The following is a 21,763-nucleotide window of genomic DNA, read 5'->3' as shown; positions in this document are numbered from 1 at the left end:
ATTTTAAGGTTTAACTATCGATGTGTGGTGTGTTGCGTGTGTAATGCGAATGCGTGTTTGGGAGACTGCAGTAAGTTTGTGGTGTGTCTCTTGGTAATAGACATCACCAGTTTTTAGGTAGACGGACTGGGTACGCGGACAAGGACGCGGTCTGCAGATACTTGGGGGGTCGTTTCAGAGGTGTAATGATGAACCTTCATTGTATTTAAAATAGATACTGTAATATGCGTTTTGCTTGGGGAATTATATTATGCAAAATTAAAAATTCGTTTATATTTGCTGACAACATTAAATGCTCAGCGTTCAGAGCTGCTAAAATATAATATGTCTAACAGGCAGAATTCAATATAATAGTCACTACTATATATACACGTATACGGTCACTTGTATGTTGATAAGGAAGCACACGAATGCAAACGACGCCAAGCATTTCGTAACGTCGTACAATGTAACGTAACGTTGCCTATCTGTTGACTATAGTTGCTGACTTGAGTTATGCTCTACAGCGCACGTGATTTTATTGCGAGTAGTCAATAAATAGATTTCGATGTTTTGACAACACATTCAATACGAACATTTTTGAGATGACCCCCTAATTTCCAGTAGTCCGCGTCCGTGTCCGCGTACCTAGTCAGTCTACCTGAAAACCGGTGGGTGTATCTCTGAACGCCAACATTTTGGATTTACCTGTGGGGTAGTTTGTTGTGACAGTGGTTATAGTCTTTTTCCTAAAAGCAGTCCCAATGCCAACAGGTAAATTTACCTGTAAAAGTTACCTGTGTTGATACTTATCTAAATGTATATTGATTAATTTTTACTTCAATAAGTGTTCAGATTTAATATCAGATACATATATACATAATATATGTTTCTGGTAATATCTATGAAAATATAACAATAGAATCTATGAATGAAATTGAATTAAATTCGCAATGATTTTATTTCAAGAATTTTAAAGATTTCCTTGATATATCTAAAATCTCTGGTATCAATCTCATTAGATTTTCAATAGATTGATACTAAAATCAAGCAAAATTCATTGAAACTTATTTCACATGGAAGTAACTTTCCCATTCAGTAATATCAAAGAAAAAAATCCAAAAAGGAATTATCCTATTTCAACTTAGTTTTACACCAATTCGATTAAAAGTTTGAAATAATATAAGCCTTTTGCCAGTTGAAACGTGATATTTTTCAACAAGGTCTTCCATATATGTCTGTTAAGTGACCTTATATAATATAAACCACATGTAACATCTGCGTTAATTACCTACCAAAGAGTAAGTGAATTTATGTCAAATTTGATTTCAAAACTTTAAAAATGTATTACTTGTACTTGACTGACCTTTTTAAGTTAACAGAACATACAATACATGTATATTTTGAAAGTTGCATTAGGATGAATAATTTATCATAATTATATAATTTTCCTGCTTTCTTATCCTAAGATGGTATTCTAGATCAGCGTGATGTTACATTATAATGTAAATGTATGTCATTATAGCAAAAGAGCACCCAATAATTAAACTGTTGTCGGTTAACAGTGAAGTAATATTATATATTTTTGTGCATGTTAGAAATAATTTATAAATTTCTTTCCTATGGTTGATTTTCGGTCAAACATTGTTGCTAGATACAAATTGGTATATGTACTGTAATCTTTAAATAGAAAAAAAAATAAGAAAACTGTTAATTTGGTATTCTGAGCACTAAAAGTTTGCAACATTTTGAGAATTACAAGACCTACAACATTTCGACTTGAAATAATTTTGCCAGTATTGCAACATTATATTAACATCAATAATGTGTATTAAAATGAATATGGTTGAGACCCTAAGTAACAGTCTTCAATTTCATTTCATTTGGTATTTTTATTAAGTTACTTCTAAAAATATTTTGTATCTAAAATACATATAGCAATGATATATTATTACCAATGTTTATAAAACATCATATATGTGCTTTTGTGTCGGCTTTAATAGATTACCAACTGAAACTATAATAAACAGGTCAAAATTTCCAACAAAATTAATTTAAACTTTTATGATATTGTTTTTCTCCACTCATTTTCAAACCAAATACTTAAAGGTGTATGTCTCTGCGATAAAAGAAATCAACTATGCACGGTCACAAGAAATGAAAGTTGGCTAAGAATGTAGCCCTGGAGAACTCCTATGTCAATACAGAATACTATTACATTAGAATATACATTGATCAAGAAACCTGTTTTTCTGATAAAATTGAGATATGGTTTTTGTAAAAAAATATTTCACCTGGAACTTAAAATGCATTGTTCTTAATAATCCGCATGTAGCTCCTTATTAATTCTTAGCATTTGCAATGTTTATGATTTTATGTATATTAAAGCACCGATTGTCTTTAATTAATAGTTTACATTGTATATTGTACAGAATATATTGAAGGAATTATTTTCCAAAATCCACAAATGTTACCTATAATACTGATTGAAATACAGGTAAATCTCAGGTGACTTTACAGGTGAAAACAAAGACAGCTTATATGAAACAGTATATAATTGCCTTCCTATTGTTTCCTAAAACAACACCTACCTATTGTTGATAAATATGTTGGCGTTCAGAGAACACCCCAAACCGGTGATGTATTGTAGTGGAACGCTTGTCGTTTGTATAGTGCTATCTCACTGAAGTAAGATAAGATAAGATAAGATGAGTTTATTTCTGGTTCAGGACTTATATGTAAAGTCCTCTATACCAGACTCAGACAAAATATAGAGTTTACAGTTAATACATTTATCCGGTAATAATAATAAATTAATGATGTATAAAGGCTTTGTAGTTGTATAAGAGTTCTTGTTCTTTCCAATGTTTGTCTAACGCATTTTTGAAGAAGTTTATATTTGGCGCCATCACTACATTCTCTGGTAGATCGTTCCATATCTTAGAAGCTCTTAGTGAAAAAAAGTTTCTCCTAATCTCATAGTTAGATCTTGTATGGAATAGCTTCCTCCTATGCCCCCTGCTGCTTTCGCGGTTCGTTGCATCTTTCCATAAAGATAAAATGTTACAACATTCGGAGTCATATATTCCATCTAAAATTTTGAAGAGTTCTATCATGTCTCCTCGTATTCTTCTATATGCCAACGTTGGTAATTTCAGTTTCTCCAGCCTTTGACTGTATGCTAGATGTGACATTCCTGGTAGACATTTTGTCGCTCTTCTTTGGACACTTTCTATCATTTCTATATGCTTCTGTAGGTAAGGCGCCCATACGGGGCAAGCATAGTCCAAATGAGACCGAACTAAGCATTTATATAGCGGAATAAATGATTTGATGTCTAAAAACTGAAAAGATTTTCTCAAAAGTCCAAACATGGAATTGGCTTTTTTTACTTTCTCTGATATATGGCTGTCGAAGCTTAACGTGGAATCTACTACTCCTATATCTTTTTCTTGGTCTATATGTTGCAGTGTTTTTCCATTGAGCTGGTATGGTATAATTTCCTCATGTTGGTTTCTTGTTCTCTGTTTGTGTATCCTCATGTGTTTGCATTTATCTGGGTGCATTTTAGAAGCCACGTTTCACTCCATTTCGACATTGTATCTAAATCACTTTGCAGATCTAAAGCTTCATCTTTGCCACGGATAGCCTTGAATATTTTAGTATCATCCGATTGTATTTGATTATCACTTCACCAATGGATCATGTGTTTGAGGCCTTATCAAGGTTGTCGGTCGATGTTTTTTTTCATCCGGGCTCAAATGCTTTCATCTATAACAAACACCAATCTTTACTATCATGCATGTTAATATTCGTCATTACATTGCCATGCTGGTAAAACATGTGGTTGCACTTGCTAAATATATTATGTTATTTGCAAAAAGAATTAAAAAAAATAACAGTTCAGATCAGACGCTTTTTGCTTGGCTTTAAAACATAAAAATGAAAAACTGTCTGTAAAGAATTCAATTTGTGACCTAGACCTATATAAATATTTCCATCCTCTTTCAATGAAAATGGTGAAAATCATTTTAATGATTTGCATCAAAATATCTTAAAATGTACATTTTTAGCGGTATAATCTGTATGGCATGTCAGTAACATAGTTTGTCAATGTAATCTTTCACCTCAGTTATTATTCGCTCTTACGAGATCTTCTTAAACAAGACTCAAACAACAAAGATATAGAGAATACATGGTAAGTATCTTACAATACAAGGTTTATTTTGGTGCGAGACTTAGGAAAGCCGAGATGACGAGGCTTTGCCGAGTCATCTCGGCTTTCCGTGTCGAGCACCAAAATAAAACTTGTATTGCAAGATACTAATCGTGTATTCTGTTTATCCTGCAACTATTATGGCATTCAAAACGAAAGCAAATTGACAGTTATTTACTTGGTTTCGCTCGAAGCGTGACGCTTCTTTGATGCGGAGGTAAATATTCATTCACTAAACCGAATGAGAGTGTACTCCTTTTTACTGCCGTGGGAAATAAAAAAGCGCATTCACAAACACCATCCGTAAATCCATTCAGTGTAATATATCACTGAAACAATATGAAAATACTCAAAAAACAATATATACCCGTTTAAAAATTACTTTGCAATACATACCTTTGCCATGAGCCAAGAAAAAACGACACCGCCATACGAGATTTCGGATACCGTAAAAATGACGTCATTCCGATGAATGTGACGTCACGTTTTAGCGGGACTGAATGACGTTTAATTCACCGGAAGGTTCAAGTTCTGGGTCAAGTTAGAAAAAGTTCCGTCAGATATGGAACAAATTCACGTGATCGTATTGACGGATAAAGCATTTCGTATTGAAGGATAAAGCACAAGTTTATCCGGCAGTAGTTATCGGTCAGTATGTGGGACAGTTGCAGGATAAAAGAAGTTGCGTGTCTTAATTTAAGTAATTTTAAAGAAATTTAACCCCTAATTTATCCATAATATGAATCAATAAATCTGTTACACAGGAAAAAGTGCATACACGTTGTACGTACGTTATAAAACGCATGTAAAACGCATGTTGAGGACCGCGCATGTAAAACGCATGCATGTAAAACGCATGTTGAGTACCACGCATGTAAAACGTACGTATGAAACGTATGTAATACGTGTGTTAAATATGCGTAATACGTATGGTAAACAGGCGTAAAACGTAAACGTATGTAAAACGGGCGTTTCAAAACATGTGTTATACATACTTTTCATCCTATTACAAAATCCACTTTTTTATTTTTTATGTACATTTACATGGTCTTTGAAGTTGCACCATATATTTGTAATTTAGAAAATTAAAGTTTAATTCCATTTTATTTGTATTTTCGGTTCCTGTCCAATGACTGATATTTTTTCATACATAGTATGTTGTATTTACAAACGATTGACTACATATTGATAACTTTCATACTCTTGGAATGATTTTATTTTTCCTACATCAATTTGTCCTTAACGTCACTTCATCACTTACATTTTTAATAAAGGCTAAAATCTTTGCAAAAGTCGTGCACAATGTTCAATTGATTTGAAATTCTGGCTCAGTGATAATAATATTATAAATTTTTTTTCAAACATATGAACGAAAATGAAAAGGAAAGATCTGTCAAACGGAGCGGTCAGCAAAACCACAGGGATCTGAGAATTAGTTAACGTTAGAATCTGACATGTAATAGCACAGGCGTCTGCTTCTGGTTTTGAAAAAAATAACCTACCCCTGCTATATAGTAGGGAAGGTTATTATTTTTTTTAAACCAGAAGCAGACGCCTATGTACTCCCATAACACGAGAGTCGTTATTTCGCTTCACGACGTAATACGTCTAACATTGTTGGAGTAACGACTATGGTACATGTAATAGCTATGTCATCGATGTAGCCTTGCACAAGTCCCCAAATGCCTCAAATGACTTGAACATTTCAAGAAGAATTCTGATGAAGATCCGAAGTAAAATTCAGTAATCTATTTTCTAGTTTACAAGCTAAATACATCTAAATGCATGTTTTCCTTTACATATGCATAATGTAGCTACATGTATAATCCTTAGCTACATGTATAATGACAATTTTAGGACAAATACTCATGATCTCGTAGATCAAACAGCATCCTCGATATTCCAGGGGTTCCGATCACTTACTATATCTACACGTGTAGATATCGTAAGAGATCGGAACCCCTGGAGTATCGAGGATGATCAAACAGCAGTTGTAGATCTACTACATTGTACATCATGAAGCGCCGGTCAGCTGATATTGATAACATGTATTCAGAGCATTAGTCTGAAACTGTTAAAATCAAAATTTAAAAAGACGGAATCCACATTTTGCTTCTGTTCACAATCAGTAGATGTACATATAATTGTAGACCTACATGTATCATTATACGATATTGAAGCTGCATTATTCTATCTTGAGGCTAGTATGAGGTTCACTATAAGTTGGTAGAAGACACATATAGATAACATAAAACCAAAACAAAGAGGCTATTGAACATGTTTTTACATATGGGAATAACATTTTTGAAAAAAATACTGCAGGTCTTCAATAACATTGATAAAACTAATGTTTTACATGTAATTAGTAGGGTTATTTTAACAGACGTCCGCTATACATGTGAAGGAAAACAAACGTACGTAAAACATATGTTAAACATACGTTTAACGCATGTTTTGTTCAAACGTACGTATTACGCATGGTGGCCAAAACGTACGTAAAACGCATGTTTTAAACATACGTTTAACGCATGTTTTTTCAAACGTATGTAAAACATGCGTTGCACTTTTTGCTGTGTATTACCAAGTGTGACAGATATTAATGTCTAAAGTCAAAATAGCTTGTAATATACATATAATATGAGCGATTCATGGAAAGACATCGTTGCTGATATGATAGTGTCATCTTGTGTAACTGAACCATATAGAGATTGAACAGTGTTTTTATTGCGTTAAAGGTGGTATGAACGCAATGGGATACAGACATATTCAATGTAGCGCGTTAGCGCTACATGTAGAATATGTCTGTATCCCATTACGTTCATACCACCTTTAACGCAATTAAAACACTGTTCAATCTATATATTTACATAGATTAGTCTATTTTTACATGTTCGTGATCAAATTAAAAACGACGTTGGTAGCTTACCTGGGTAACTACGGTAGTCAAGATGGCCGTTGATATAATGGGACTCATTCAAGTACCACGTGATAACCGATAACGTTTGTGCGGGACTATTGTTTCTATTGGTGATGGAATGACGTCAAATGAAGTTATCGCGGGATAAAGTCATTTCAGCGGGAAGATTACAAAGAGTTACATTCCATCACCACTGGAGATAATAGTCCCGCACAAACGTTATCGGGTATCACGTGGTACGTGAATTAGTCCCATTCCGATTGTTGAATGTTATAGCTGCAGTTTGATTTGAAATGTAATAATGGCACTTTTCAATTATTCTTAAAATGGTGTTGTTGTTTTTTTGTTTTTGTTTTTTTTTGTCAATTTGATAATATATCAATAACGTCCATTTAGAAAAAAAATTGAGATACATGTAATTGAGGCGAAAGGACTACCGGTATGTATCGTTGTCAGGGTAGTGATACGGTCCGAAGTGGAGCGAGCCGCCATATTTGATTTTCAACCGAGGAATATAGCTTGTTGCCATATTTGATTTTCAACCGAGGAATATAGCTTGTTGATGGTATGACCGTTGAGCTGCTGAATGTTTGTCATATATGTATCGGTCTACGGACGCAATATAGACTAAATTCTTCATAGTCATGACTTTTATTTTATTGTACGGATGATAGACAAGTGTTTGCATGGTGTGTGACTGACGTAATTATGGAATTCTCCGAACATTCCTGAGGAAAGCCCCCGGTTGAAGCCCCGACCAGCGATTCATTTTGTTGTTTATTACCGTTATAATTCTTGAACACATATTCTGTTTTGACGTTAAATACATATTTAATTGGATTTAATATCAGCTCGTTATTGTTATTTTGAAATCAAACAACGAAAAACTTTGTTTACACTTCTTCTGTCAACCAAGTAGGCTACTGACGAGTATAATTTTGTCTGTGCCGCCTAAGGATCAGTCTTGAGACAAATAGAAGAGCGAAATCGTTTTTAGTTTATTATTAATGCAAAGTAAATCTGTCATCTGTGAAAAGGTAAAACGTAAATTAAGTAATTAAAGTTTATTTACATTAATATATGACGCAATATCTTACCGAAACGTGAACTAGAAGTAGTCCGATCCTACTCTGGGTTTGTATTCATACGTCGTTGGGTTTACGCTAATTTGAACGCAACTCCCCTCCCATTGACTATATAGGGGCATATGTAAATATATAATCAATTTCTAACATTAAGAAACAACATGGTTAAAAGCACTTAATATAATGCCAAATAGAGAAATAAATCATTGTGTACTATACGAATTGTGCAATATTTTAACAGTGAGAAAAATGCTCAAAATATTACACTGTATCTGTTTATTTGCTAAAAAAAAAGTATTGTGAATGGTATTTCTGTAACTTAATGATTCAAAAGGTCAAAAAGTTGACAAAAATGTATAATCAGAATTGAAAGCTAAAAACCATCCATTTGATTATTTTCGTATCATATTATATTTATATATGTATTTCTGGTGAAGTGAATGAAACACTTGCGGATTTTCGAACAGATGACGAAACAATGATTTTTTCTTCTGTGAAATATCATTTTGATACTTTATAATGAACATAACACATGCTTTATTTGATAGATACCAATGTAGCAATGACATCAGAGTTTCGACGATGATGTTTTTGATATGAGTTCCTTTACCAGTTTTGCCGCCTCTACAGCTGTTCCCCAGCTTAAAGCCACCCCATTTGACCCATGTCCATAATTATGCACAATCTATAACAAAAACAAGGTAAAAACATTAATTAAATGACAATAAAATAAACAATTTATTATCCACTACATTTGTAAAATCAAATATATTCTTTGATATGCATTATTACATATACAATGCATTGTATTAATTGATGTGATGGAAAGTACCGTCCAGGACAAAAACCAGATTTAATGTGATAAAAAAATGAAAAACATAACTTGAATAGCATGAAGATCATTTTAATTAACTTATTTTTTTTCCGAAAATGTTAATGGTATTATTATACCTCTCTTTCAGTTGGAATGTTCTGATTGGATTAAATTTGATCGCATGACATTGAATAAGTTAGATGTGAGTCACCCCGGAATCGGAAGGCGAGGGAAATAACTCCAGGGAAATAACCCCCGAGGGAAATAACCCCAGGGAAATAACCTCCGAGGGAAATTACCCCCGGGAAATATCCCCTTGGAAGCTCCGCACGTGACCGGAAGTTGACGTCATCTGCAACGTAAACCAACAATGGCAACGCTTTTGCTTATTTTTTTTAGACCAATGAATTTAGCAACGTTGTTGTTGGGAAATATCTTCATGGGTTCTTTTAATTTTGTTCGGCATAATAAAATAATTATGTTCCTATGTGTCGGGATACATCTAGATTTGTCTCCCTGGAAAGAGTTGTTTTCTCGAGGGCTGCTTCGCCCTCGAGAAAATAACTCTTTCCAGGGAGACAATTCTAGATGTATCCCTCCACAGAGGGCCATAATTGTATAATGTACCTTTAGCGTCCGTTGTGGTGATCGTATGACCTCCGTTTCCAGTCTGACTGGTTCCCTCATAGGTCTCAGACCTACCCAATCCTCTAGATACTCCGCGCCCTACAAAATGGTAACTGAGTATAATGTAAACAAACTTACCTTTATATTTACTATTGGGTTATTTTTTCTTGTAATTAAAACTTTTTATGACGATGTATTTTCTCGACGCTTAATCGACACCGAATTAAAGTAAATATCACCATACACTAAAATAAGTTGGTGTGGAAACACATGTTTATGCTACTTTCTTCATTGATGATCGTAAAAGGCGACTAAAGTTGCGATCTCATATTTTTCATAGATGAAGTCGCCCCTGTGAGATTGGCTCTGTGTTATGTCCCCTAGCCGAGACACACCAAAGTCTATAAAAGTGGTAGTTTCTGCTCCTGCTTAGCGCTCAGCACACAGGGAGTGGGACGACTGGTTCATCCGTTGTCAGTATAATGTGACCGGGTGGAGTGTGTTGCTTGGTGTCTTTGGCAACATGCTTCAGTGATATTGCAATATTAAAAGGGCAAGAGTTCCACTATACAAGAAGACACAACATGAACATACCACAGTCTCCCAAAACACATCTCGTACTACATACATGCTCTACACTACGTACATTGGAGGCCGTCCTTGCATGACCCTGGCTGTTAATAGGACGTTAACTAATTAAACAAACAAACAATCTTCCTAATACTAATTTACATCTCTCATTGTTGACCTTGCGTTAAACATCCACCCTCTGATCAGGAAAACTCTGGGTTCTGTACCCTAGCCAAACACACCATAGTCTATATAGTCTATACCAGTGGTAGTTTGCTGCCCCTGCGTAGAATTGATATTGGTATAGCGACCTATTAGCACGTTAGCAGTATAATGTGATCGGGTGGGGTGTGTTGCATTGTCTATTTGGCCGCATGCGTCAGTGATATAGCACTATAAAAAGAACACGCTATTGTAATGAGATGCAAAATAAATATCCCACAGCCTCCCAAAACATACGGACAATCACATATACAACACATGCAAACTGGGGAGGCCGTCCTTAAATTAGTGACATTAGCTGTTTATAGGTCGTAAACAATCAACGTATTGTGCAACTAATACCGATTTTACATGATTATATCCAGTAGCTTTATTGGTGTAATACAAAAGAATGAAATGTAAGCTTTATTGATATTTAGATAGCAGAATAAACGCGTTTGCCATGTTTTAATAGATAGCATACTGTTAAGGCTGGCCAGTACCGGAAGTTCCTATCTAAAATCCCCTGTCTCACGGCTGGATCCGGATTCAGAGACCAATTGTCCTTTTCCTTTATGCCTCCGAGTACAACAAAATCGTCACTGAAATAAATATTGTGTATAAACACAACCAAACAAGATAGTTTCTATAGAAATATATTATATTGGTGGAAATAACATACCACAACAAGGCATAAAATTGTTGGTATATTTAAAAGCCGGTTTTTTCCCCAATGCAAACCTGATTTCTTTAAATAAAATGATTGAATCATTTAAGGATTAACTTGAATAGATTTTTTATGTTATGGAGATATAACACAAAAATCTGAGTGTACTCTAAATAAACCGCGAAGCGGTTTATGATGAGAGTACACTCAGATTTTTGTGTTATATCTCCATAACATAAAAAATCTATTCAAATTAATCCTTATAATTCAATTTACTAAAGATAATCTCTTCAACATTTAAAATTTATTTTGGGACTCTTTTGTCTATGAAATTATCACGCCGTCATCTCAGCCAATCAGAAGCGACGTTACAAACGACGACGCCATTTTTTCCTTTATGGGCTGATAAATTAAATTTTTAAGCCAATGGAAATGCTCGTATCAAGCAAAATTGAATTATTAATCAATATTGTGTACATGAGATATGGGGTAGATAAGCCATACCTCAAGAAAAGGTGTGCCTGTTGGTCAGTATACACCCAGTCCTTTACCCACGGAGCCTTTACCTGTAACAAAGCAAATACTTATAATACGGACATATACTGTAAACAAACTTATTTTCGCGTGCGATAGAAAATCGTAAAATTTAATCGTGTCGAAATTGTTTCAAACATGCTATAACGTCGCGAATAAGTCGTTCAGCAGGAAAACGCGAAATTAAGTGAGTTTACAGTATTCATTTTGAATCTCAGGATAAAAAATACTATATGTCACTTAATTTTTAAAGCGCTCTTTATTATGAATACATAGCGTACCTTTATCAAATGTCCACGTAGAGGGTACAAAAGTTTGTCGCCACACAGCTGTCGGCTGCCCAGTCCGGAACAATTGACCACAACATTGCACTGACCATACAACTTCATTACAAAAAGAAATTGTTATTTTAAATTATGGCACGTAATTATGAATAATATTGATTTTGGTATTTATCAAACTTTCATAGAGTAAACTTAGAATGGTCAAGACGTTTTTTAAATGATGCATCAGCTTCTCATTTCATTGTTGTTTTGAAAAAAACGGAAACATTTAAAACCTAATATAAATGCTACTTCTTTTGTCAACCATATTTCGTTACATGATTTGATAACATAAAGGTATGCATACTTCCATCAAACTCCCTATCTTTCTTCTCTCTACTTCACCACCATTCGCAGTGAATCTGCAGAAAAGATACAATCGGTTGAAGGGACAGTTAACTATAAACATGAGATAAAATTATGTAAAAATATCGCGTGTTAAGTTCAATCAAATGATATTGTATTTGAAGAAGGTATAAAACCGCAATAATACCCCATAATATATCACAATTTTAGAATCATTCCATTATATATAAGAAAAGCCCTGATTTTCCAGTTTGCTTGTTGGATAGTTCATGGCCACATAGGTATAGATATTTGGAACATGGCCCAATATTTAGTCCCACTTGTTTATTAGTGTACTCGCGATCGGGTCATTGTAATTCTTGTAATCACCTTGCATATCATCATTATTTTTTTAAAATAATTTTCATAACTCATGTTAAAAATCAATGGTCTTTAGTTCAATAGAAATATCGGTTTACCGACATGGAAGAATACGTAATGATAGGCAACGGCTACGTCCTCTTTTATGATCGGATTCTACCAGGATCATATAACACAATACTGACCTAATATGACATAACTGATATGTATCGAAATTGCACGTGCACATTTTTTCAACACATACTATGTAAAGACAGAACACATGCTATATTAAGTATATAAAACGTTAATATCGCATGCCTATAACATATTTATTGTTGTTTATATATGTGTATTATTTACTTACTGATTCATCAGCCATTTTAGATATTTCCTCATGTTTGTAATGACAGTTGTTATCTCATAACCGAATCTGAAATACATTTCCAGAAACATAAAATGATAGAAGTGGAAATAAAAAAAGATCTCGAAATTATAAACACAAGTAATGATGGGTGGGGATAGCAGGCAGAAGAAGAGAAAAAAACACATAAAATTGAATCTTTAAATGGCCATTATCGAAATATTTACCATATTTAACGTTTACAAGAAGGATACCGATGAAAGGCGATATATGAGTGTTAAATATTTTATTGTCAGCAGCTTCATTGGTTTGTCGCTTACCCAAATCGGGTATGATGCTGAACTGCTGTTTACTCACCTGAAGTTATCGTATACTCCTAATTTGATCAGTTCCCCTGGCGACATCTCCCTGTAGGAGTACACTATATCAGCGTATAAAGGTTTCTGTAAGGAAGGAAAGAAACAAATATCGTCACAAATATAACGGACAGATCCATGTTAACAGGTAGTACCCGGCGAAAACTACCGACCAGCTGTTAGTACCTGGCAATTATCATACATGTGATTGAAGTTCAATTTTCGTATAATTACTAACTAGCTTAACAGTTCATTTGAATTCAGAGGTGAAGGGCTTGTTGTAATATATCGGGACACCTTAACATATTGGCAATTCCATTGTTCACACATGAATTTCTACAAGGAAATAAATCTCAGTTTTATAAAGATTTCGATAAGAAAAAGAACATTTTCTTCAGCACGTAAAAGTTTCTATGAGATAGAAATCCTACTTTAGCATTACATAAGGAAATAAGTCTGTTTATGGGTTTGATTGTAGTCTACAATGGACTACAATGGACTACAATCAAACTAGCTTTGGTGAGAACATGTCTTAGCCTGGAGATATCAAATATATATGTGATAGTATTCTTATTTTAGCGTTTTTCAGTTAGCTCAATAGTGTGCGATTGCACGAAATCAACGTTGCATTAATATTTTAAAAGCATTTTACTTTCCTGTAAAAGTATAGTAATTGCTTCTCGCTCATCATGTGCCATCCGTCTTACATATTGTATGATATAAGATATATAATTATGTAAGTAGACCTCACTCGACCATGTACATACTCTATGGTTGAACTCTGCTTGCATTCATTTCACTACTAGGATTGGTATTTACCATAGGAAAAACAAACGATGAATTGAATGACGATCATTGGCTTACTTTTCATTCAAATGACCGCATTTGTACAATTGCAGTACATTTACTCAATTTTGGAACTATCATATTGACCAACTTTGATAGTGACCGTAAATGATATTATACGTTATTATCTAAGACAGCTATGAGAATACCCCTTTCATCCTAGTCTTGTGGAGTAAGTAACCATGGGATACCGTATGACCTGTACTACTCGCTAGGTCCGAAGTAGCCATTTTAGAGTAGACATGCCATGATGTCTCCGACCATCGCCTGTCCAAATGTGCAAAATGATAGTTTAATATCCACTTCAATTAAGGGATAAACAAAACACCAAAATGCAAATGAAGGTAAAGGCAATCAATGCATACTTAAAATTGCAATAAAAGAGTGTTTTACACAATATCATTTGGTTGATTTGTCTTCTACTACTTATAAATATCTGAAGATGTCCTGGGCTTTGATGACAAAAGAACTTAAAACACTCGAGAGAGAAAAAAATGAACGAAAATCAATACATGGTACATTCTTTTTTTAATTGTCCTTATATTGTTTGTAATAAAGATCTGTGCCCAGAGGATGCATTTTATTAAAATAAGAACGTTAAAAATGATTGTTAAAATGACGTGATTTCATTTACCTAAGTGTATCTTCAGATACTCCAGGAATATTTGTAGTCGTGGGCAGAAAGATTCCTCCAGCCCCGATGCTTGTCGTTTCATCATAGATTTTGTCCGCCACAACCTTGACCTTTACTCCCGGAAGTGCCCGCTGGATGGAGACTGCTGAGGATAGACCCACCACCCCGGCACCGATCACGATGATGTTCACCATTGTCCATTAGTTTTCTCTGAATATCACACGAAAAACTAGATAGAAGCATCAGGTGTTATATCTAGCGTTAATCTGTGTTTGTTATACGCCAAAATATCATTTGTGTGAGTCTAATCTTTGCTTGGTGCATTACGTGTATAAGCATATTTATCGGGTCGTCAATGTATGTGAACTCACGTAACATCTATTATAAACAGTAAGCATAGCATTGCTTACATAATCCCGACACATACCAAGCTACATGTAAAGCATATAAATGTTACATTCTAATTTTAGAAGTCAACGTTATGCACTATATATCAATGACGAGTTAAAATATATTATGCATTTATGGATTGAAGATAACATTCATTAGTCAAACATTTTCGATTTTATGGTGGTATATGTCTGCTATCGTGTTATTTAGGTCGAGCTATGTTAACGCTAATTGTTTATGATATAACTCAATTTTCTAAAATAATTACATCGCCAAATTGTATTATATTATCTAAATCAACTTGTCCACAAAAGTATCTCAACGGGTCGCATTCTAACTCGACTTGTTGACAGCAATGCGACCTAACATAATACGATAGGAGAAATATAACACCGTACAACATTTTCCTTTTGTCGATTTATTCATTCCAGATGTGCAGCCTTATTTTGTTTGATGTCAATTTTAATCATAATCAATCTTATGCTATATACCAATGTCAAATAACGGATCGCAATACTTTTTCATCTAAATCTATTTCATCGTATACACCAAATATAGAAACATTATACATAATAAGTTTGTAATTATTGCAAATGTAATATGATTATACAGAATTACGTGTCAGTCAGTACTGTAGTATTTATTATACTGTATGAACTCTTATGCAACGGTCTAACGTAGTCCTGACTAAACTTTACATTTTTATTTTCAGAATCAAGATTTCCAATTATCTATGACAATTTCCATCATCCGCTGCGTAAAACGTTCCTTTTAAAAGAGTGTTTAATTTTTCAGCTTCCCTTTAAAAAAAAAGAACCCATGGATTATTTTTCCTTCGGCGTCGATATCGCCAATTAAGATTTTTATGCAATGTGGTGGGTAACAGCATCTGGGCAGTTGATAGACGCTAAATATATATAATTTGAAAAGAAACATATTCGAGGTTTAGTACGGTCCAAAATATATACAACTATCTCATTGGTTTTGGTCCACGATGGTCTGACAACAAAACGGTGTCTTCCAATCTAGCCAACTTTTGGGATTTTAGGTGAGAAACAGGTAGGGTAAAAGGTTGGCCAGGGTGGAATAGATGTGTTTTGCTAAAACAACACAAGTTCTACTATCACAACACTGACAGCACAGGTAAACCTCGGGAAACATATCCTAGTAGAGACAATTTGATACACTTTTTATGGTACATATGGAGAAACTGAAAGATTCATTAGATGTCGATATTTGGTTAAGAATTATACAATTTTGGTTTATGTTGGTTTGTAATAAAATAGATTATCAAACCGTACTTGTATGTAGCATGGTTCATGTTAATAAAAAATATTATTATATCAGAAAAGTTGTGTACCACATATTAACTATTTAAAGAACGAAGTTAAACAAAAACTGTTAATAACAGTATTATACATTGGACACCTTGTCAACATTTAGTGTGTCTGAGTGAGATTTAGATAGAAACATTTATCATTGTACAAAATATTCCAATCTGTCGATTAAATACGATTGAATTGAAATATAAGGATTGAATCTTGCTTTTGTCGATTTCATGGGTGATGAATTTAGTTCCCCTTGAAACAAATTCAACATGAACTGCTCACTTCATTCAATTTGTTTCAAGATGAACTCAATTCATCACCCCATGAAATCCCACCAAGATTTGTCAACATGTCTCCCATGAATATCTAAAATTCCCATCAGAATATCACTGTCCAATTATTGAGGGTGTTGTCCTATATGCCCAAGGTCAAATTAAAAGTCCATTGTACATGTAATTGATATACACACCCATTTTTGAGACATTATAAATTTACTATTTCAACATTTAAAAGTTGTGCATTGTTTTCTCATTGATGCATACAATACATATCATGTATACCCAGCGTTCAATTGAATTAATTACATATTAAGTATATTTCAAAACTAATCGAAGTATGTAATTTTAATCTCAGAAAAGCAGAAAATCGCTTCAGAAGAGGGGATTCATATTCATTACTTATTGGGTAGTCTCGTTATTTTCTGCTAAAACGGCTAATATATAGTATCTTGCAGATGCATAACGGCATTTTGAAATTTGAGTGTCTTTTCTGTCGTAAAAAAGAGTCAAATAGAAAAAGAGGAAAGATGTTCTATTTTATATCAATAAAGATGTAGAACCGCATAGTTTAGCTACGCTGAAATGTACATAAAGATTTATAGATGCCTATATAGCCTAATCTAGCTTTATTGAAATGTACAGCGAAACCGAACACACGTTTGTGTTACCTGATGAGGCCTCCCACGGGATGGCTCGACAAAACTCGTAAACAAATGAAAGTAAACACAAACACGCCATGTCGTTACCTGCTATATAGATATTACACTTTGATTCTTTTTATGATAATACAGCGATGTATACATCATACGAAGTCTGGTAAGCCTATCATGTTCTACTCCATCGAAGACCGAACATAAACTTAAACAAGTGTTTGAGACAACAGGGTCAACGACGATATCGGCATTATCGGATACACATTGTATCCATGACAAGTTATCATGATCATGAATTACAAACTGAGTACAATCCACATTGTAGCATAATATTATTATTATGAACTTTGTAATTACTACATGCAGAAACATATATACATAATATGTGTTTATGCTACATGTAAAGATACATGTATATGAATCACAGGTGTTTGGTTCTATAGACATTTTTTTCTCTCTATATATATATATATGTAATACTGTGTCAATACATAAAGAGAGAAAAATGTCTATAGAGCCAAACACCTGTGCATGAATCACATGTAGGCCTATGTGATTCATATCATCCGATAATTCATTGCATGCACAGGACAATGTACAAAATGTAGAATAGTTTGGTTTGATTGAATAGTACTAAGAAATGGAGTATGAAAACAGTTCGTTAATGATTTCTATACCGTTCATCAATTGAAGAAGATCTGGTGGAAAAGTATACCAAAAAAAACTAAAGAAAACCTGGATCAGTCCTTCATTAAAAGAAGAGAAGATAGGGAAAATATCCGTTTTAATAAGACTGGTAAAGTCCGAGCCATCTTCGCTAGCAGGCATGATATTTTTATTACATATCTTATTTAGCGCATAAACTTTTAGACTTGCTCCATAAATCGAACTTTTTCCATGAAAACAAATGGGCTGAATGCTAATAAACATTATTCACGTTCATCGTAAAATGGAATGAGCACTAGTGAAATTAAAGAAATTTCAGTTTCAATTCCCTTTTCCTTTTTACTACGTACATGTATACGGTACTAAGAACTACGTACTGACGGCAAATGATAGCCCACCATGAAGGGTCAAAATAATATATGTTGTGTCTTTTTAATGATGAAACTCCAATAGTCTGACAATATTTAATATCCCCTTTAATAGTTCACTCGAATACTGACGTTTGTACTAATGTAAATGCGAGTCTTTGATTAAATTAATTCGCTCCGTGTACATAAAATTGTAGGCCTATATGCATGTATTTAAAAATGCCCATATGATAATTAAGACTCATGCACCTGGTAATCAATACTTGATGTACATGTATATACACGCATACTCTGATGATCCTTTTCTAACCACACGAAACGTAATCGAGAAACATTTAATAAGTTAATTGTACAGAAATGAAATCTCGACATGTATCGGTTTATAGCCCCCCCCCCCCCCCCCCCCCCCCCCCGGTTGAAATATATATAAACCAGAAAATGTTTACATGTATAAGTAGTAGGCTGGATCCTAACATATCTGTTGGGTACATGAACACTGAGAATAGATTTCTTTCATACCTACGGGTGTAATACTGGCTGGTCTAGGGCAATACACTCATGTCGCCTGAGGCTGTATTGCATGGCTACTCATGCAATAAAGCCTCTTGACGTCACGGCGTCAACAAAATCTCTAATTCCTCGGTAAAATTTTAACCTTTTTTCACGAATATGACTGGTTTTATTATGAAAGATGCAAACAACGGAATTTGTTATGAAAATATCACGTAAATTGTCATGTTTGGAAAATTGACTTTCAGTCGTCGATTTCTCCGAATTTATTTCGAAATGGCGGGATATTATAGCTGTAAAATTGCAATAAAACATCGAGGTATGAAAGAAAAATACTCTTTCATAAGTGGATATGAAGGATAGGGATATTCTACCCTCGGGATCACAAAATGTAGCAAAACCCTCGGCAAGCCTCGGGTTTTACTACATCTTGTGACCCTCGGGTAGAATATCCCTATCCTTCATATCCACATATGAAAGAGTCTTATAATACAGTATATATATAGATGTAATATACGATATGTATACATATATTTACAAATAACGTATACATGCAGTAACCGTGTTGATCATGAGCAAAGTAATACAGACATGTCTCAACATACAGATTGATGTATCTCGACTAGCGGCGATTCCAGTGATCTTTCATCTACGTGTATGTACTATCAAATATTTCATATACATACGAATATCGTTATAAAATACCTAAAGAAGAAATAGAAAGCAGATATGATACATGTATTTAGTATTAGCTATTAGTCCACCTCTTTACGTATACATGTTCTAAGTATTTAGATATACTCCTAACTCTCAAAATATGAATAGATAAGTAGTATCATGATATTTATTTATTTATATATAGTTTGGGATAAATACTGTATTTATTTCAAATTATTACAAGAGAGGAAAGAAAATCAACCGATCATCACCAAAATTGACACGGCCTCGTGTTCATATTTGTTCGATAAAATACCCCATATGGTGCCCCATGTATGCATTTCACTATTTACATCCACTATTTTTCGATTAATACGTATTTTGTATTAAGCTTTATATAAACTATATGTAACCTTTGACAGAATACATTTGTAATCTGTGAAATCTAATACGTATCATATACTAAAACAATTATAGAATATTGTATTGCTCAAAACTGACCTCCCTATCGGCCATGCTTGTTCTGTTTACTATCCGGGTATTTTTAACAATGCAAATCAACCCGTTCTATTTTAAGAATTCTTTACTAATTGATTATTGCGTAATTATCTTCATTGGAAAGAAACCAAATGAAGAACCTTTCATAAGGGATGTTAACGTATATTTTAGCAAAGGTTGGTGAAAGCATAATGGGACTTTAGACGTTACTTCAGTTATCACTGGTCTATCGAGTCGATTATGTAACTTGCTGAGATATCGAAATTAGGTCATCAAACGCAACAAATAAGCCTAAATATCAACATTTCCCATGAAATTAACGGTGGAATTGGATATGTATACTAAAAGAACCATTGCAATTTAACATAAAGTACCATATGATTAAACACGTATTTCTATACTAGTAATAAATGACAATAGATGTACAAGGGCTTACCTCACGGTAAACGTCGGGGAACCTACAGGTCACTGATAACATATATAGCCATTCAATTTTCTAATTCACTTCCGGGTTGTGTAGCTTCACGGTTTTGATAGAAACGAAACACAGATTTTCTGAAAAACTAGATATGCATTGTATTTATTTTAGTTTTGAAAATTGTTAGAATATACCTATATTGCCATATACCATTGTGCTCGGAGACTTTCGTACGAATTTTGCCGTCCATAGTAATTTAGGATAATTCACGACTGAAAATTTCGCACAAACGAGTGACTAATAAGGTCATAAACAGTATACAAAAATGTCAGATTGTACTGAAAGTTAATTTTTTGAAATGATGAAATACCTTATTAATAAGTTGCGTTTCGTAGGCCAAATAATATGCATTGTGATTTGGTTGGAGTTTGTTTACTGCGCATGTATTGGTAAAACTAAAGTGGAGGCAAATGTCACTTGTAGGTTCTGACATATCCGTGTTCTCAAACACTATTGATACGGTACTTCACATAAAAAATATTATACATTATATTATATGTACGTGTAGCACTTTAACCTTTGTCTTCTTCATTACAGTATTACAGGAATTCGCACGTTAATATTGCAGGAGATGGGCGAACGAGTCTTGTAAGTTTTACTCGGCTATGGATACCTTGGACATGGCCTGCGAGACCGGTCAGGGTACAGAACCAGATGTGGTAAAATTATCGCTGTTTTAATATTTATTCTTTCAAATCGCATTTACAGACAAACATGATTATATAAAAAGTGTTGCCCACGCATATTCTATAGTACTACATGTAAATGTAGATTTTCAATACATTTTTTGGATATTTTAATTAAGTACGTCAATGGTACCGATCAGACCTGTATCCAAATGGCATACTAGTATTAGCAGTACTAAAGAGTTTCATGACATTACTTTTTAGAGAAACTCATCCCATGACAAAAGCAAGATCCATTCCTAACATTATTTATCTGTCATCTATATATACCTTACACTAGAAATAATACTAAGATTTAGTCACTTATATTTGATGCGAAACAAGTACGTTTATTTGATTTTGGCCAAAGTAGAAGTGTCATGTCCCTTATCATCTTTACATCTTTTGAGTTCAAACTAGAACCTTGAATGATGTATTCAAAGCAACAGTGTTTAGTCGAACTGTTCCTTTGTTTTATGCAGAACCCGATATAC

General features: G+C 33.9%; 1 protein-coding gene across 4 annotated transcripts; it reads right to left on the bottom strand.

The window, feature by feature from the left end:
* Positions 1 to 2,028: 2,028 nt before the first annotated feature.
* Positions 2,029 to 20,637, bottom strand: LOC138315394 (D-aspartate oxidase-like). Of its 4 annotated transcripts, XR_011207493.1 has the most exons (13): positions 20,563 to 20,637; positions 14,779 to 14,988; positions 14,294 to 14,411; positions 13,300 to 13,385; positions 12,946 to 13,011; positions 12,241 to 12,295; positions 11,892 to 11,993; positions 11,581 to 11,642; positions 10,894 to 11,011; positions 9,639 to 9,737; positions 8,750 to 8,882; positions 8,210 to 8,305; positions 2,029 to 3,750 (listed from the first exon to the last, which is right to left on the bottom strand). XR_011207493.1 is itself a non-coding variant. In XM_069256390.1 (12 exons), exons 2-11 carry the CDS (start codon positions 14,970 to 14,972, stop codon positions 8,766 to 8,768), a joined length of 1,017 nt encoding a protein of 338 aa, XP_069112491.1. In that variant the 5' UTR covers positions 14,973 to 14,988; positions 20,563 to 20,637; the 3' UTR covers positions 2,029 to 3,750; positions 8,750 to 8,765. The 4 variants fall into 4 exon arrangements, 2 of the variants coding, with proteins under 2 accessions (XP_069112491.1, XP_069112492.1); XM_069256390.1 differs by lacking the exon at positions 8,210 to 8,305; XM_069256391.1 differs by lacking the exon at positions 8,210 to 8,305 and having other exon boundaries at positions 14,336 to 14,411.
* Between the last annotated feature and the right edge of the window lie 1,126 nt (positions 20,638 to 21,763).

This window comes from Argopecten irradians, chromosome 2, assembly GCF_041381155.1.
Source record: "Argopecten irradians isolate NY chromosome 2, Ai_NY, whole genome shotgun sequence".
Lineage (NCBI taxonomy): Eukaryota > Metazoa > Mollusca > Bivalvia > Pectinida > Pectinidae > Argopecten > Argopecten irradians.
This window is presented reverse-complemented; position numbering and strand designations above follow the sequence as displayed.

Coding starts and splice junctions, on each gene's coding strand:
- LOC138315394 (XM_069256390.1), bottom strand. CDS start 14,972: ATGGTGAACATCATCGTGATCGGTGCCGGGGTGGTGGGTCTATCCTCA. Junction 14,412..14,778: donor GTATCTGAAGATACACTTAG/GTAAATGAAATC, acceptor ACATTTGGACAG/GCGATGGTCGGAGACATCAT. Junction 13,012..13,299: donor GGAGTATACGATAACTTCAG/GTGAGTAAACAG, acceptor AATGTATTTCAG/ATTCGGTTATGAGATAACAA.